Source organism: Orbicella franksi, chromosome 1 (genome assembly GCF_964199315.1).
Source record: "Orbicella franksi chromosome 1, jaOrbFran1.1, whole genome shotgun sequence".
Taxonomy (NCBI): domain Eukaryota; kingdom Metazoa; phylum Cnidaria; class Anthozoa; order Scleractinia; family Merulinidae; genus Orbicella; species Orbicella franksi.
The window spans coordinates 33511943-33530336 of NC_138145.1; the positions used below are offsets into that span (position 1 = coordinate 33511943).

The 18394-nt window shown below is 36.7% G+C and overlaps 1 protein-coding gene across 2 annotated transcripts in view; it reads right to left on the reverse strand.

The window, feature by feature from the left end:
• The window catches only part of LOC145479389 (uncharacterized), a 90136-nt gene that overhangs the window by 66263 nt on the left and 5479 nt on the right, over nt 1–18394 (reverse strand). For both annotated transcript variants that reach the window (XM_081457754.1, XM_081457746.1), the window contains exon 2: nt 13836–13920. In XM_081457754.1, the coding sequence (XP_081313880.1) occupies nt 13836–13920 (85 nt within the window). The remainder of the gene's footprint in view (nt 1–13835; nt 13921–18394) is intronic.

Here is an 18394-nt window from a genome sequence, read left to right on the forward strand (position 1 = left end):
TCATTATTTGATAATTTGCTTTTTGAGAGTTAAGTGTATTACCATGTCCAAAAATTACATCTCAAACTCTGAAATAAGGAGCAATACGCATGCAACATACACATGGTATCTTTTCGCTTCTTGTAACAATTTTGCACTGTTATCATTTATTGATGTGATCAGTTCATCACTCTCGACTATTATGCCTCCTGTTAACCGAGTTACAAGTCTGTAACATGAGTTATGGAGAGAGTTTTTACCCCTTTGATTTATAAATTGACGGGAAAAAAATGAGGATCCCTAACTTACAGTACAGAGGTTATTAATGTATCGACTGCCATATCGATTATATCTGTTCTGTGTGTCTGACAGGTTCGAGAAAATAAAGAGTTTTAGTTACGTGGATCAGTTTCAAAATGATTCAATTTGAAATTGTTGTCGAGTCATTAGCACGTTTTAATACAAACTTTAAAGAAAATAAGGTTTTAAACTTTTGTTTCCCATAAAAGTTAAGAACATTTGGCGATAAATAAGGAGAGATTTTGGCGACAAAACCCGAGGGACAAAAATACTGAGCTATAAATTTAGTGGGCTGTACAGTAGAGTATGGCCTGCTCAATTGATCATTAACAGCACGCATAGCAACTGAGAGATATACATGTAATAATAAATTATTTACACCGTTTATTAATGATGAACTAGTTTTCTGGCTAAAATTTGGATGGTCAGTGACGCAGGACAACATATGATTCAGTTGGCACTCAACCATCTGTCGCCTGTTACCGGTCGAGTGTCAACCATTTATCACTTACCATGTCGGTAAAGTGTGGTTGAGAGTTGATCAAGGGTTGACCAAGATATCGATCGAGGGTCGATTGAGGGTATTGATCGACAGTTGATTGCAGATGACGTTGATACATTTGATCCAGAACCTCAAAGTAATGCTCCCGCCAAAAAAACCACCAAGGAATGCTCAGGCTCCACGAGCGAGCAAAATGCCTCTGACAATGAGGATTGCCAAACCCTCGTGGAAAAAATTGTCCAAGAGTGTAATGAAAGTGATAGTGAAAGTGAGAATGAAATTTTAGCGGAGATGCAGAAGGAATACGAGGCTGAAGATTCCATCACCTTGCCAAGCTCCTTGGTAAAATGTTTCGCAGTCGCTTAGTCCTGAAATAACTCTAGCTCTCACAGGTGCGGATCTGGCCAAGATCATGGATCATGTTGGTTGGACTGGGCGTCACACTGCCCTATACTACATGCAGTTAGCGAAAGTCTTAAATCCAGCTGGAGCCTCTGCTCGGCTGGCCTCAAACATCGGTACGGAACCATCCTGTTCATGGCAAGATATTAACCAGCTGAAACGGTTTGTATGTGCATTCCCTGCAGTCAACCGCGGGAAGAGATCTTACGAAAAAGAGCATCTGTGAGGCTAGGTGAATACTCCCTTTACCGGACTTGGAGAGCTGAGTTTCGGTTTAGTTTTGGGGAGTTATGACTTGGTTTGGGAGCTGACTTCTTGGAGAATCTAATGATGGTCTCCTTTAATAGGTAATGATTAGTACTGGGGAGGAGTCCATTGTTAGCCTGGTCGACTAGAACAAACTGAGTGACACTATAAGGAACGGGAGCCAAATTTATCCTCAATCTTATTGCAGTGCGACAATGGACGCAGTGTGGAATACTTTACTATTCACACTGCATACATTAACGCAATGCATAGACGATCAGTACACATGAAAAAATTATCACTTTGGCTCAACTGCCGCATGGTGCGGGGATCGTGCAGGAACGGGACGATTGGTGCTTGTGGGGAGGTCCGGGGATTCAATGCTAGATTTGTTTTCCCCACCCACCCTCCAGTCTCACACTGTGACCGTTGTCGGATCGCCAAATTTATCCCCAATCTTATTGCGGTGCGACAATGGACGCAGTGTGGAATTTTTTTTTTGTGAAATACATTCTTTATTGATACACATAGACCTATATACAGTATATTGCGATAAACTACAATTTTAACAGTAGCAAAATTAATACATTTATAAGCCATAGTAAATAAAAATAAAGAGATTTAATAATAATCATAATGACTTAAACCAGAGTAGACCAAAACTGGGGCATCATTGCATGTAAATTTTAATCCAAATTTTCTAGCCTGTACTTAGAGGAGGTTTTGCTGAAAAAATCTGTGATGAGAAGAGAATTATTGTGTAACTTATTTGTATAGATAAAATAGCAAACAAACAGCATGGTGTAGTTAAATTTTTTCAGTAGTTCTTTATTGGCAGGATTGGAAAAATCCCCAAATAAATATTCTTGATTTGACGGTTTGAAAGAAGAGTTATTACAGTTGTTGAACCATTGCACCACTTTTGACAAGAAATCTTCAGTAAAAAGACAGTCTGAAAAGGTATGATCTATCGAATCTTGTTCTCCACAATATAGGCATTCACTGTTGTCTTTGATACCAAATCTACAGAGCTGTTCTTTAGTTACAACAATTTGGTGGAGAAATTTGAAGCTTTGTTATCAGTTTCGTTTTATTCCATTTCTGAGAAACAATTTTATCACATGCAATGCGTTGTCTCAAATGTCAACTCGAATTGTAAACACGCCACATCAGCACCACTATTCAGGCTACGTGTTAATTTACGCATTTTGTGGTGGTTTCTTGAAAGATTGTGAAGCCCCATTTAGTCTAAATTACATTCATCTGGAAAACTACTTAAATCTGAGGTCTAATATGTTGTTTACTATCTGCAAGTGTTGTGGAATTAATTTTCAGTTGTAATTTGACCCAACTAAAATATTATGCAAATTGGATACACGACCCAAATTCTCATGTTTCGTTTATCTGAATGCAATCGCTTTCAAAAACTTTAAAACCTTGAAAACGAAACCTATTGTATTTCCAGTTAATATGATCAAAAATCCGTTTTATAGCTCTTTATCGTTTCTTTTTTACATCTGTGGTTCAATATATTTTGAATTAGTTTCCGCGCCACAGGCATGTTTTTGTGAGAGGCGTGAACGCACAAATGAGTCACACTTTGTAGTCACGACCACTTCCAATTTGAATTTTATCTAACTACACAATTTTTTTAAATTCAATTGACCCCAAAAATTTTCAAGGGAAACCTTCAGAAAAAGTCAAAGAATTCATTTCAGCCAATTTTCAAGTCTCTGAATGTTATTGTGAGAGAGTTTTCATACTGACAAGCTGTCTACGCGGGAAACTTGATATGCGGGAAAATACAGAATACACATGTGATCAAGTGAGTGATGGAAAACTAGAGGTACAGTAGAGGTACAGTAGATAAAGCTCCTGAAATCACCGTATTAGTCAATATTGCAGGCACATGTATCGTTTTACATTTATGGGTCAAGGTCTATGTGACTGCAATTATTGCACTAAAAATGGAAACTTGTTTTGTTTGCTTCCTGGGTATAGTTCATTTAACATTTCTAACACACAATTCTAATCTTAAATTAACAGTTTACTGTAAATAAGACCAAATGTTTGCTTTTGTAATACGCATTGGGAACGTTTTTGATGACAGAGGTGAAGTTGCTGGAGGCTGCCATTGTAAATTTCCGCTTTGAAGTTAAGTAGAGATTGACAAGAGGCAATCCGCTCTACATATCGATGGTGCTACTACTGAAGGGTTAAAATTAAATTTTGAAAATCAAAGCAAACAGTTTCACTCACGCCACTATAGCATTTGTCACAAAAGTCTCTAATACAGAACACCACAGTCTTGCTAGCCTCTAAAAAGCTCATCATTACCCCCGACTGTAAGTTTCAACCACAGGCGTGGAATCCACCGTGAGAAAATCCTGCTCTTCAGGACAAACTCTCCATGTTACACAAATAACAGTGAAGAAACATAAGTTGCATTGGAAGATGAATCCCACATAGTGGAAGTGAGGAGAACTAGCTAGAACTTCAAGAGCTGAAATCCACTCGGAGCATTAAAATTTTGCCCACAGACAAACATTCAGGCTTGTTTCAAGCTGATACACTTTGACACTTGAATAGGCTGATGAGCTATCATATTGCAAAGTCACACAAGGCTCTTGCGAAAAGCTTTATATGTTTAGTTATAGTAGATTGAATCATTGCAACATAATCGCATTTGTACAGTTTGATTTTGAGGTCATTTGAATCAACAAAAAAATCAATTAGCACTACAATTGTATGGTGAATTTAACTGGAAAAAGGTCAAATAGGGCCCTCTGTCAACTGTGTACTAGCCACACTAAAAGTCAGCATCCGAGAAGTTTGCAGTTTGAGAAACTATATGTCATATATTTGTTAGCCAATTTGAGATAAGGCTGAAGTACTTCCGTCTTAAAGCCAGGTTTCTTACGTGTTACTATGGTTAGCACCTGTGTTCCAATCTCGTGGACCCAAGTTAGATTCCGGGATCCATCAGCTTTTTTTTCATTTGTTTTTTCAAGCCACTGGTCTTTTTCTTTTCTTGTTCAAGCCATTTTTTGGTGAAGAACATCCAAAAGTAGCTACTTGTACTTATTTCAAGCTTGGAAACAATAAGAACACGGTTTTTGATGTTACGCATCGTTGCTGTTTCGCATAAGTGACCTCAAATTGAATCCCAAGGTTTACATGTTGTGCGTTTGTAATTCATAATAAAAAAAACCTCGATTTCTCTCTGAAGATCTTTCGCAGCAACCCTGCAAGCAGAGTCGCTTCAATCTTATTCACAACCTAGTATTCGAACTTGATCTAACGGTGCTGAGTCACATAAAGCAGGCTACGTTTTTGAGTTATTTTTTTGTAAAAAAAATACCTCTTAGTCGGCGCGTCAGGTACGTTATGGACAGGTCAATGGGTGAGTGAGTGAGTGAGTGAGTGAGCATAGTATAATATAGTATAGTATATCTTTATTGTGCCTTACTCTCCAAAGGGAGGTATTGGTCTGTTTACAATAAAGATTTAACATTAACTAGTACAATAAGAAATAACATTCACTTGATTCTTTTATAATTCAAATAAAATTAAATAAAAATTCTAATGCTCATTTCGTTTGTAAGTTGAGAATCTCTTTTCTTTTTTTAAACATTAAGTTGATATATTTACCTATTATTTTTGATGTAACTCTATTGTCAGCTCTAAGTAACTACTTAGTTCTCTCGTTATCGCTCAGATTTGCGTAAAGTGCATCTTTGTTTAAAACGTGAGAATGGAGCTCAACTCTTATGGTAGCGTACCCCTGGCAATACATCAAGAAATGCTGTTCGTGTTCTACACAATTTTCTTTGCATACTAAGCATGTTCTTTCCTCTACTGGGATTGATGCTCCTTTATTTTCATATTTTCCAGTTTGCATTCATAATGCGTGACATCCTAACCTAAGCCTTGTCAGGCTAATTCTGTGTGCTGAGTTTGTAACTGTTTTCAGGTAATTTTCAAATTGACAACTCTTTTTAACTTCCTTGAGCGTAAATTTTTCCCTTGAAGTTGTTGATGAACTGTTCTTAGTCTCAAGCCAGTTTTGTGAATACTGATTTCTAAGATTTTTGTTTATTTTTAATCGACCGTTCTTGATGTGTTGCCGTGTTACTGGTTCTGTTGATTCTGTTACTTGATACCCCCTAGTGATCTCTTCATTAATTGTAACATCAAAGAAAGGTGTAGAAGTTGTTGCATATTGAAATGCTTCACGTAACAAAACGTTGCTACAAGAATGCTTCAATCTTTGCCAATAGCTAAAGATTGAGGTGTTTATATCAATGCTTAAAGGGTACCTCCCAAGCTCTGCCCTGCAGGCAATATTTTCTGTATACCATGGGATGTTTAGTGTTTGTTTACAGAACTTAATGTGGACTTGTTCAATTGGGCTTTTATCAAAATGCGTTCTGTATGACAATAGTTCTGGTCCCCAAATTTCACATGCATAAAGTAACATGGGTTTAACAAGGGCATCAAAAAGTTTGTTCTTAATCGTAATAGTTGTTGAATCTGAGTTAGAAAAGGATCTTTTATTATCGAGAGAACTTTTGCGGCTTTTTTGCTGAATTTCTCTTGCATAGGTGTAGCGACCGGATGAAGTCATTTCTACACCTAAATATGTTGAGTGAGTGAGTGAGTGAGAGATGTATGTATGTCACACCAATCAGATTGGATCTACTATGAACAGCCAATCAAATTTCTTGTTGTACAGGTAAATGGTATGTGAGAAACACAAGGTATCTGTAAACACAAGGACTTTGGTGGTTGAAAAATAAAGAGTGACGTGTATGTTGCCAGTTTGTGATTTTTAGTCCGGTTTGGAGGAGAGTGTGACAGTTACATACATACATTGGGTTGTTTTAGAGTGCATAATTTTCAGTGTAATGGTGGCTAGTTATGAACGAGATGAGTCTTGAGTTTTGAAACAGTTCATGAGTTAGAAGTAGGCAAATGGCACGAGATATTTTTATTTTTAATTACAAAGGGTAACTTGATACTTTTGTTTTTCAAAAGGAGTTAATTCAATTAGAGGTCACGAATCGTCGGTTCTAGTTCTTAGGACATGTTTTAGAGGAGACGAGACTATTTAGATTTGAAGCATTTCTAACGTTTACATTAGTAAGTGCAGGTAACGATTGTTTTGTTCCTATTGCATGCAAATATAACAAGACATTTTTATTTTTTAGTTACAATGGGTAATTTGACACTCTTGTTTTTCACAAGGTAGTAAATTCAATTAGAGCTGGCGAATCGTCACCACTTGTTCCCACAAGATGTTTGCTATTTTTAGTTACAAATGGTAACTCGACACTTTTGTTTTTCATATGCGAGTAAATTCAATTAGAGCTTACAAGTTATCGGCTATTGTTCCCAGCATATTAAACACAAAAGAATCTTTCATTTCTGGACAGTTTTTACATCTGCAGTAGCAGTTTAATAGTTTTATTTGATGACATTCAGTTTAGTCCGATATTTTAAAGATAAAAAGTATGAAAACTGTTCAAATGTTCTTTGAAGACTGCGTGGCGTCAAGTTAAAGTGCATTTAATTAAATCAGACTTTCAACGTGTCAGAGAGGTTTTTTCCTTTCTTTCTATTTTTGAGTTATTTTTTTACAAAAAAATACCTCTTAGTCGGCGCCTTGAGTATGTTATGGGTCAATGGGTGAGTGAGTGAGTGAGTGAGTGAGAGAGATGTACATTGTATGTATGTCACACCAATCAGATTGGATCTACTATAAACAGCCAATCAAATTTCTTGTTGTAAAGGTAAATGGTATGTGAGAAGATCTGATCCCGATAAAGTTCAGAACGGCCGTATTCATTCTTCTATAAAAGAGGAGGAAGTATTCATATATTGGGTTTACTTTGACATTTTCTGTGGGTTAGGCTGAGGATTTTAGTTCAATGAATGAGATGAGCCTTGAGGTTTGAAACAGTGCGTGAGTTCGTAGTATGCGAATGCAAAGAGATATTTTTATTTTTAGTTAAAGGTAACTTGATACTTTTGTTTTTCACAAGGAGTAAATTCAATTAGAGGTCACAAATCGTCGCTTCTAGTTCTTAGGACATGTTTTAGAGGGGACAAAACTTTAGATTTGAAACAGTTCTAATGTTTACATTAGTAAGTGTGGGTAACGATTGTTTTGTTCTTGTTGCATGCAAATATAACAAGATATTTTTGTTTTTTAGTTACTAAGTGTAATGTGACACTCTTGTTTTTCACAAGGGAGTAAATTCAATTGGAGTGGATGAATCGTCACCACTCTTTCCCACGAGATGTTTGCTATCTTTAGTAACACATGGTAACTTAACACTTTTGTTTTTTATATGGGAGTAAATTCAATTAGAGCTGACAAGTTATCGGCTATTGTTTCCAGGATATTAAACAAAAAAGCTTTCATTTCTGGACGGTTTTTACGTCTCTGCAGTAGCAGTTTAATAGTTTTATTTGATGACATTCATTTCAGTCCAATATTTTTTAAGGTAAAAAGTATGAAAACTGTTCAAATGTTCTTTGAAGACTGCGCGGCACCAAGTTAAAGTGCAATTTAATTAAATCAGACTTTCAACGTGTCAGAGGTTTTTTCTCTTTCTTTCTATTTTCAGTGAAGTTGTGTTGTGTTGTGTGAAAAGGTAAACTTACGTCTCGTATAAAATGCAAAAAAGTCCCTAAATTAACTTGAGTATTTTTGCGCAAAAATTCCTCTTGGGGGTTGGAAGGGTTACAGTAAACACCCGCATATAAGAACACACAATTTCAGAGGTCAGACTGATTGTGTTCTTATTTATCGGATGCTTAGTGAAAAATCAGCCTCAGGATGTTCTTAAATGTTCTTAAATTTTTTTAAATTCAGTGCTGTACAGCATAAAAAATGTTGCTAGAAATTTTAATCATGTTTTTGGACAATTACATAAATTGATGGAACAATAATTAAAAACCTAATGTTCAAATAGGTCTACTGTAATCAGTAATGTAACAAAACAGTAACAAGAAGAGTGTATGTATAGTTCTGTGGCAGATCCATATGCTGCCCCACCCTTGAAATGCCTAAAGTAGAGGTCCACTGTACATCTGCAAATCTGAAAGTCTGATTTACTACTGTGTTGACATGTACATCAGCAAAACAATAACATTGAGACTGGACAAGTATTTGCAAGCTTTGATCAACTACAACTGTGATTGACCTTGATACAGCTATAAAATCTTATGTTTTTCTCTATCAATACAGTAGTTTATAGTATTGTAAAGGCAAAAAATGTTATTCATGATATTAGATATTCTGAAGAGAACAAAGGTGTCCAAAACTTAGCTAATACCATTGGTCAGCAGGTGTGTTTATGGTAATTTGTGTAATTTTGACACCCTTCCCATTTTATAAGAACATTATTTTTTTTTCCAGGCTGATATTGTTCTTATAAAAGTGGTGCTTTATTTGCCAAATTTCAGCCTGATGTTCTTAATCCATGTGTTCTTATATGCGGGTGTTTACTGTAGGTGATCGGTGAGTGAGGGAGTTATGCATGTGCGCGTGTCACACCGGGTTGTATCAAAGAACGAATCAAATTGCCTGTTAGAAAATAAGATGGTATCTACATTAATCTGGAGACATGTCAGATTACTGTAGTTTGTTCAGTCAAACATTTTATGGCTTACTATTTAGCTATCTTACCATGACCAATGTAACATCCCAACCAAAGAAAAAATGTCAAATTAACCAAATCATTACTGTACCATGAATGCTCCTATCTCTGACACTTCACACAAAAAAATAACTCTTGCACACCTTCTGTGCCTATGTTTGTCTTCAGGCAAGGCAACAAGAAGTTCACAAGATAGAGTGGTTCCATCAGATGGACGACTGGACAACTGTGAATATGCATCCCTGCAGAGAACTCAGACTTTACAGAAACTCTCACTGGAGGAAATGTTCATATCACCTGGAATATATGCATTCCACAAATCATCTCTGTTGAAACAAACCAGTGCTAAAGGGGCCACAACAGACACTTACTTCCTGTTGTACTTTGGAGTTTCAACTTGGGCAAAAGACTTTGTGTTGTTGAGTTATTACAAGTTTATACCAAAAGGACTGCCCCACTTAGAAAGGGAACAAAGCAACTGCTGATTTGTTATAAAGCACCACATGGACCAGCCTCTAAAGACACCATCTCATGGTGGATTAAACAAACCATGAAAGCTGTGGGAATTAAGGACTTCTGCGCTAATGGTTTCTACACATCCTTACTGCGCACGCAAATTCACATGCCATGTCATGCATGAGAGTGCGCACTAAGTAATAAAAAATAATTTAGCGTCTACTATTTGCCCATGGGTGTACGCTACTGACGTGTGTGCTGATGTTTACAAAGCAAATCTTTTGACAGACATTGTTTCCAAAGTAATGGCCGACGTTCTTCTGCCAGAATTGCAAAATTGTCTTCACAGTTGTATGAAGATGAAACTTTGTCGAGTTACTGGTGTGCAGTCGGTTGTCATGAATAAATTTTCGCGTGCTTGTTTTCTCTTGTCATGTAAGGCTACACGAACATTTTTGTGTGATGTAGCTCAATAAAAGGACTTCTGTTGTTCCAATGTCTCAATGTTATGTTATAAAACAATGGTAAACACCATAGCGTGCACTATTGAGTTATGGATGCACTTGGGAGGTTTGCTAAGTACTCAAGAAGCTAGAGTTGTGATAGCCTGAAAAATGCACCATCGAATTCTGTTCTTTTTAGCTCTTTGTTTATCTGTGCAATGGTTTCAAATGCCTTTTGAAGGGTTAAGTTTTGTGAAAATGTTGGTAACATTTGAAATTATTTACGCAACAGACCAACTTCTACAAAATATGACTAAGATCATTTGCCTTCGCTGACTCACCTTCAATATTTTTAACTATAAACCCTGTGTGCCAATTTTTCAAACTCAGGGTAGTTTTCAACACGCTTTATCTCTGAAGTGAAATCGGTGACCCCCAATTTTTTTGCATTTCTGACACAAGTAACTCTTATCTGACGGCAGTAAAATTTTAATCTGTCAACTGGATAATTTTCATGCAAACATCCTAAATACCACAGTTTTTAAACCCCATAGTACTAGAGGCACAGCCACCTCTGCAGCTTAAGCCCCTAATGACCCCATTTAAGAGATCATGAACGCTGCTGGGTGGTGCCTTGACTCAACTTTTGCTAAGTTTTATGATCGTCCAATTAGAAGTGAAAGTCACCATAACTTTGGAGAGGCTGTTCTCAGTAGCACTAGCCTAGAATTACTTCCTCTCTATTTCATATGTACTAAGTATATGTTTGCCACAGATGTTGTGACTGAGTTTTTGTTATAAATTACATTATGTGCCATGCATGTTTGGTGCACCTGGTAAGAATAACCATTAAATACTCAGTGTCATGAATGCTATGTAAACTGTCATGAATAGTCCTTTATGTAGATCATTAGGAGATAAGTCTTTGCCAGTTTTGTTTAGGCTATCACGGTCGGTTTTTAATTACCTACGTTTCCTTTCAATTATCAGTCAATTCTCTTTTCTTGGATAGAACACCTGTTAGCCATATGCTTCCTGTTTGGCGACATTCCACCATTGAACGCCCTTTGTTTCCCACATGATAAGGAACGCCACTTTTGATTTTAGCCAGTCGGAGTTACATTATCATAGGAGAAAGAAGTCATTGGAGTTTATTAGTAGTCAGTCCTTACACGTAACTATCAGAGTACCGTTGGAGCATTGGAGTTACCTTTTCCTTTTCAGCCTTTAACGCAGTACTGGACGCAAGTTCTACTCGTTTATATTCACCTTTTTGTTTTTGCTTTTACCATGCCTTTGTAGATCTTGTAAATTTTAGCTCTCTTTTAATTATATATTGTAATCTACTCTGTAGCTTTCACCGCATGTGTATAATATTTGGGCAAGTCAACCTTAATAAACGCTGATCAAGTAAAGCCTGTCTAATTGTTCTACATCATGCAGTTGATGCTCAACGATCTCAACACGCACCACGTGCCAGCTACTTGGGTTCCTTACACTCAGTATGCCATTTAAATATCAGTTGCTCAAGTTTTATGTGGCTTCTAGCTTTTAAGTCTCACATGACCTCTGATTGAATGCAAATGCAAGGTAGAATTATAAAATTAAATAAGACTTACCTGCAAGTCATGGTTTGATAGAGATTGTACCGTAGCATTTGCAGGAATGAGGAGGTCATGTGTGGTATCCAAGCTCAGTCTTAAAAGTGGTTTTGTGTGGCTTTGACCGTGCAGGAATGGGAGGTCACCAGCAAAATGTGTAAGGGTACAGTAGGGTAATGGGTGGGATGTGACATCCTCATTCCTGCAAATGCTACAGTAGAATCTCAATCAAACCAGGACTTACAGGTAACTCTCGTTTAATTTTACAATTTTGCAACTTATTATATGACTGAGAAAATTAGGTCGTTGTGATTGGCTGAGAGCAGGCCAATTCATCCTTAATTTTCAATTTGCAATGCAGTGCAAATTAACACGCGTACTTTCATAACTTTCTCGCGCATATTAATAATAAATGAGTAATCGTATGAAAGCTTGACCAATTAAGAATTTACACTACTCGTGATATTTGAAAATTCTTTCAAATTGCACTCGCCTAAAGGCCAGTTCAATTTTGAGAGAATTTTCAAATAATATTATCACTGGAAGGTTCTCACAGGTGATTTCTTCTCATCACACATCTGTTTGGATCTTAAATCTCCTGAAACTTTAACAGCAACAAAATCACTGATTGTTGATTGCAAGAGTAGGACTGGGTGCCGAAGTTGAGAGAAAGCCTCCATGAGACATTCACATTCCAGGTGGAACAGTTGTCAGTTAGATGAAAGCTTAAAAGCACGATTGAATCCATCCCATGTACACAAGCCGAAAGATTGGATCCAACATCAAGCCAAGAGAAAAGTTCTAAACCCCTATAGTGAATCAACAATCCGTTGTATACCATTTCAGGTGTAATCTGTGTGATGTGGATTATGTCAGCTACACATGCCAACACCTGTCTCAATGTAAATTGAGGAACATAAGGGGTGTGCGATCGGGAAACATGTCAACGAGCAGCATGGGAGGGACCCAAGTGACATACAATCATGGACAAAAGTCCTTGGGACACTTATGTAATTTAACAAATTATCTGTGTTTTACCACTGAAGTTTGAAAAAAGTCCTGCTTTCCTTTTAAAAACGTGGTACTGTTCCCCCTTCCCACCCAATACAATGTTGAAAATCAGGAGAAATTGCAGCTAGTAGTTTTCAACATTGTATGGGGGGTGGGGGGCGAGGTTAGGCAGGTGAAGTAGTATTCGCGTCTGGCGTGTGCGCAAAAGCACCAAAAGTGCAAATTTGTCCCAAGACTTTTGTCCATGATCGTGGACAAAAGTCCTTGGGATACTTATGTAAGTTAACTAATTATCTGTGTTTTACTACTGAAGTTTGAAAAAAGCGTTGCTTTCCTTTTAAAAACGCGTTACTGTTCCCCCTTCCCACCCAATACAATGTTGAAAATCAGGAGAAATTGCAGCTAGTAGTTTTCAACATTGTATGGGGGGTGGGGGGCGAGGTTAGGCAGGTGAAGTAGTATTCGCGTCTGGCGTGTGCGCAAAAGCACCAAAAGTGCAAATTTGTCCCAAGACTTTTGTCCATGATCGTGGACAAAAGTCCTTGGGATACTTATGTAAGTTAACTAATTATCTGTGTTTTACTACTGAAGTTTGAAAAAAGCGTTGCTTTCCTTTTAAAAACGCGTTACTGTTCCCCCTTCCCACCCAATACAATGTTGAAAATCAGGAGAAATTGCAGTTAGTAGTTTTCAACATAGTATGGGGGGTGGGGGGCGAGGTTAGGCAGGTGAAGTAGTATTTGCGTCTGGCGTGTGCGCAAAAGCACCAAAAGTGCAAATTTGTCCTAAGACTTTTATCCATGATTGTAGATCTTAGATTTAAGATCTTACGAAAGTACATGTACCAGAGCAAATTTGACTGCTTAATTTATGGGATGCTTTTAATAAAAGAACTAAAGCCAACTTTGAACAAGCAGTCTGACTTCATCCACTCAAAATTATTATCATAGCACAGAGTATTTCATATTTCACACTTATTGTATCTTTTGTAGTGTTTAGTCCTGATGTCTTACCTAGCCTTTTGTATTATAGTTTTTATCACTCACATTTTGTAATGTTTAGTTCATATTTACATATTTTTATCGCTTTTTAAAACTTGAAAATGATGTCAGTGAGATTGAAACATCTGTAAACTTTATATCTCGTTTTTATCCTAAAGAAAGGACTAACAATAATAATATTAAATAACAACAAATACATAATGTGTCCAATGCATTCCTACAAATACCTTAAGGTGTCTTTTGAAGAGGCATTGCTGCTGAAAATGTAGTCTGCATCATCAAAGTGATTGCTTTGGATTCCTCCATTCATTACTACAATTGGAAATAAAGTTACTGTACTAAAATGTTGAACAGTACTTTACTCCCATAGTGGATCACCATCAAGAGACCTAGGGCCCCTTTCTTGAAGGTCCCAAAAAGTTTTCGTACCCAGAAAGACGTAGCAAAATCTCAAACCTTATGATTACTGAACTCTTTTATTCACATATTCTTAAAATGAACAGAGGTTTTCTTCATACAAGAAGTTTCAGGTGTATACACCTCTCTTTTTTCAGATACAGATGAACTAAAAATGCTTTACAGGCTCAAAAAGTTTCCGATATTTTACCAATGAATATTTCAGGAACATCGCAACAGTGTGGAAATGTCTTAAATTAAAGTAAACTATGAAGCCAATAACCACTAAATGTTAAAAGCCAACTTAACTAACGGCTATGAACTAACTAAATAACTGGACAAAGATGCAACAATGGCAGTGATAAAGAACTAGATAGCTGCAGGGAAATAATGACACATTGGAAAGCAAAGTATGCAAACGAGTGAAGGCATGCAAGATATTCCTAGGCCACCCCTAAGTGACAATGCCTTACAGGTGTATCTCATATCACCCGTCACTTTTCGCCGTTATCAAAATAATGAATCAAACTAACTAATAATGAAAGCAATAATTTGGATCATTCGCACTTGGGTGATTCAACGGCTACCAGTCGTTTTGGCCCCACACATTGGTTTGTGAAAATAGTTTTTTCACGTTGAAAATAGCCCAAACCCTCTTCACTAATGTTTAAATAGCCTTTAACAGCAATTATCTAATTTCTTGTATAACCGAAATAGCTGATTTATTTTGAGACCTTTTGAAACGAAGCAAATTTGTTCGGTGACTGATGGAAACTCGTCTGTTTCTGTGGTTGAATATCTCACTCATGATTGGTTATGACAAAACAAACATTCCAGACATATTTTAGGTGTTCACGGTTTTGTTAGCTTGACTGTAAAACGGCAAAAGCAATCCGTTAAAAAGTCCAAGCATCTGTTTAAATGGCAAAAGCAATCCGTTAAAAAATCCAAGCATCCATTTTAACAGCAAAACAATTTGTAAAGAAATCTTGTAATCCATTTTAGCGAGAAGCATAGCTGGAAGCATATCCCGTATTCTAAAAGAAAGTCTTGGAACCATTATAACTAGTGAGACAATCTCAGATAGTGCAGAGTGTAATTTACGGCTTTGATACAGTAGTCACATAGGTCCTCACCCCTGCCATTCTCTCCCTTGGTAGTCAACTAGGCCTTTTCCCCTTGCAGATTATGAGCAGACAAAAACTTCATAAGACGTAATCTTAGCATTGTGTAAGTTTCATGTTTGTATTTTCTTTCAAGGCCCAAAAATAACTTACAATTACCGTTTGTCAAGACAGCTTTGAATTTTATTGTGATGTTTTACACTGAGTTTCAGTCATTTTAAATTCAATAATACGCAGAAGTGGCAAATATGAAAATTTTATTTTTCACTCCAATGTATATAACTTGATACTTTTGTTTTCCTTGCCGAGCCATGCAACATGATACCCTTGTTTCCTCAAAAATATAAGAAAGATCTGTATTTTTTTACTTACTGCTGGAGATAAATGGAATAAAGCTAAACATCTCATGAAAAATCGAAGAGGAATGATTTCGTTTTACTCCAAATGCAAGTTTTCAGTTCACAGAAAAACAAGAACTAATCTTATTGTCAAAGAGTCATGTCCAGTCACGGAATAGTTCGTTCTTATTCACATCAAACTAAAATACAATGCTATCGATTAATACAACTGAGGAGCATTTCAGCGAGAAGTTCTCAAGGTAGAGATCATTACATGGTCGAAATTATATCCTACATCGGTGAGAGAGTCACCTCAAAGACTGATGAAATTAATTGGCAGTTTCATTAAGTGCCACGGAGTCTGTGGCAATATTTGTGAAGTTTTTTGTGTCACAAATTTATTAGTTTTATATGTAACTAACGTGGGAATATGAACTTTTTGCTCCCTTCATAGGAGAGAAAATAGACAAGCCGCTAAGGAGAAGCATTCTTTATTTGAGCCCTGGCAAACACGCAATAGTTCTAAAATAGCAGACGAAATTTTTTTAATTGAGCTAGGGGTGATTCCAGATGATATGCAGTCAGCATTATTTGCACCAAAAAAGTGAGAACTGACGTTACCTGAAATACAGCTGCTATCCCCAGTCAAAATAGTCCAGTTCTGGCCCTCTCTCTGTCAAGCAACGCAACGGTAGCATTGCGTGACAGAGAGAGGGCCAGAACTGGACACTGAAGGCTAAGTTATCTGTGCATGCATTTCGAGCAAATTGATTTTTGTACTTAAGCACCACTAGGATAGCAAGAGATTTGCAAAAACATATATAGGTTTGTGATGCTATCTTAAAAGTAATGTAAGCATAATATGTTTTATGTAGTAAACAGAGGTACCTAGCCCACCCCCTTACCACAATGCTAATTAATTAATTGAAATTAATTAATTAAACAAACATTAAAGTTTACACCTTATTGTGTTACAGCGTTAGTGCCTGACCAAACAGCAGCCCCCTAAACCATCCCAATAGTGCACTCTGCACTACAAATGCCTTAATGAACATTTTAAGCTTACTGTTGAAACAGCCAAAGACAATGTTAACCAGAAGCTACAGAGTTCGGAAGACAGACAGAATGGTATTTAAACAACTTGTCAAACCAAGCAGAAAGCCATGGTATGCATGTAAATAAATCAAGTTGGCACCACGTTCGCGAACGCTCATTTTACAACTGTCTTATGTCTTATGTTTCGTTGCAGGTTGAGTTTTCAAAGTTAGCTTGCCTTAGTACATATTTTTGTTTCCTTCTTTTACTGAAAACAAAGACATCAAAATGAAAAAGTGGTGATCAAATGAAAACAAGAACAGCTGTGTTTGGGTCATGTGAATTTATGTAAAACTACAGTATACAATGTGCCGCTTCGTTTCAAGTTAGAATTATATTATAACAAACATACATGTACCTTTCCGGTAATCAGTCTCCTGCATTCTATTTTGTGTTCAATCATACTGAGGTCATGGACAGTATGTTGCTAGCTTGAAATGCATGTCAGTCATCGTCCGATTTATTTCCCTATCCAGGAAGTTTTTTACTCGCATCACGTGTAAATTGCATGCAACAATGGTGTTGTGGTATGAGTGTGTTTGCACTCTTGAACAAGCTTTATTGTCTACCGTTTGTAGCATTTTATTGATAGTAAATCATGTTTCTCCAAAATTATTTGTGACTGGAGGTCACGATTCAACAGAGTTTGGTCACAAATGTTTCTGGATTGGCATTGCATACAATGATGACTTCTATTAACCAAACACGGACAGAATTGTGTTTTTGTTTTCTTGAAAATTCGACATACAGACAATTTCCAACCATAAGTAGTTATTCCTTGCTTTGAATTATATCATCTATCCAGTTTACTGATGATTAATTAGAATCGTTCCTATTGCTTTCAAGAGCTTATAGTTCCATAAATTTTTGGCTATTTTGCTGACCACGTGCTAAGTCAGTGACCCTTTGATCGAGAAGTTGACCATTCAAAAAGTTTGGCTAACCGTTCAAATGCTTGAAGTCACCTGTTAAACACATGAGCTAACTGTTTGAACGTTTCAAGTTATCCATTCCAAAATTTTTGCCAGCGGTTTTAACGCTTCCAGTCAAATTTTTCAATGCTTTTTAAAGGCGTTTACTATTCATTTATTATCCCATTACTATCCCTCTATTTTAGGCCATTTAATGGATATTAAGCTTAGTGCACATTTTTCAGTCTAAGGTCGCATTTTGTAAATGACCAAAGTCACTGGCTATTTTTTACTACCATGCAGGCAGCAGTGTCTGAGGCATAGAAATAGAATTTGAAAAATAGATACAGCACTAAAACATTGCCTACAAATTGGTATCATTATGGTGCTTACTACCATGCTTGTTGATGCTGATCTCAACCACTTTGTCAAAAAAACATGGGTTAAATGTGCTTGTTGCCTTCAAATTGTTATACAATTGCATTTTTTTGCTCATTGGCATTACACTTGAATGGTGTGACATTCAAAATTTTAACCATGGCCAACTGAGTTCAGCAAGTAGAGAGAAACAGAATTAAAGCTGAGAGTACTTTGCAGCTAGAATCACATAGCAGCAGTGAAGGGAAACCTGTCTGTGTCAGTGAACAAAACATGCTGATGGGATCAAAACAAATTCCAAAAGAAACTCAACAAACCTCAGTTAAAGATGATGCAAGCCACACTGAATGGAGCTTTTTTTTTAATTTTTAAAATAAAACATTAGAATGCTTACTGGCAATTTTCCCTTTTTAAAGAAAAGGAAAAAACAATGAAAATACAAATCTTGCTTGATGGAATAAAGATAAAGAATAAACTAAATTATCCCTAAAAACCTTAACTCAAAAGAATGAACAGGCAGCAGATTTGAGTCGGGGATTATGTC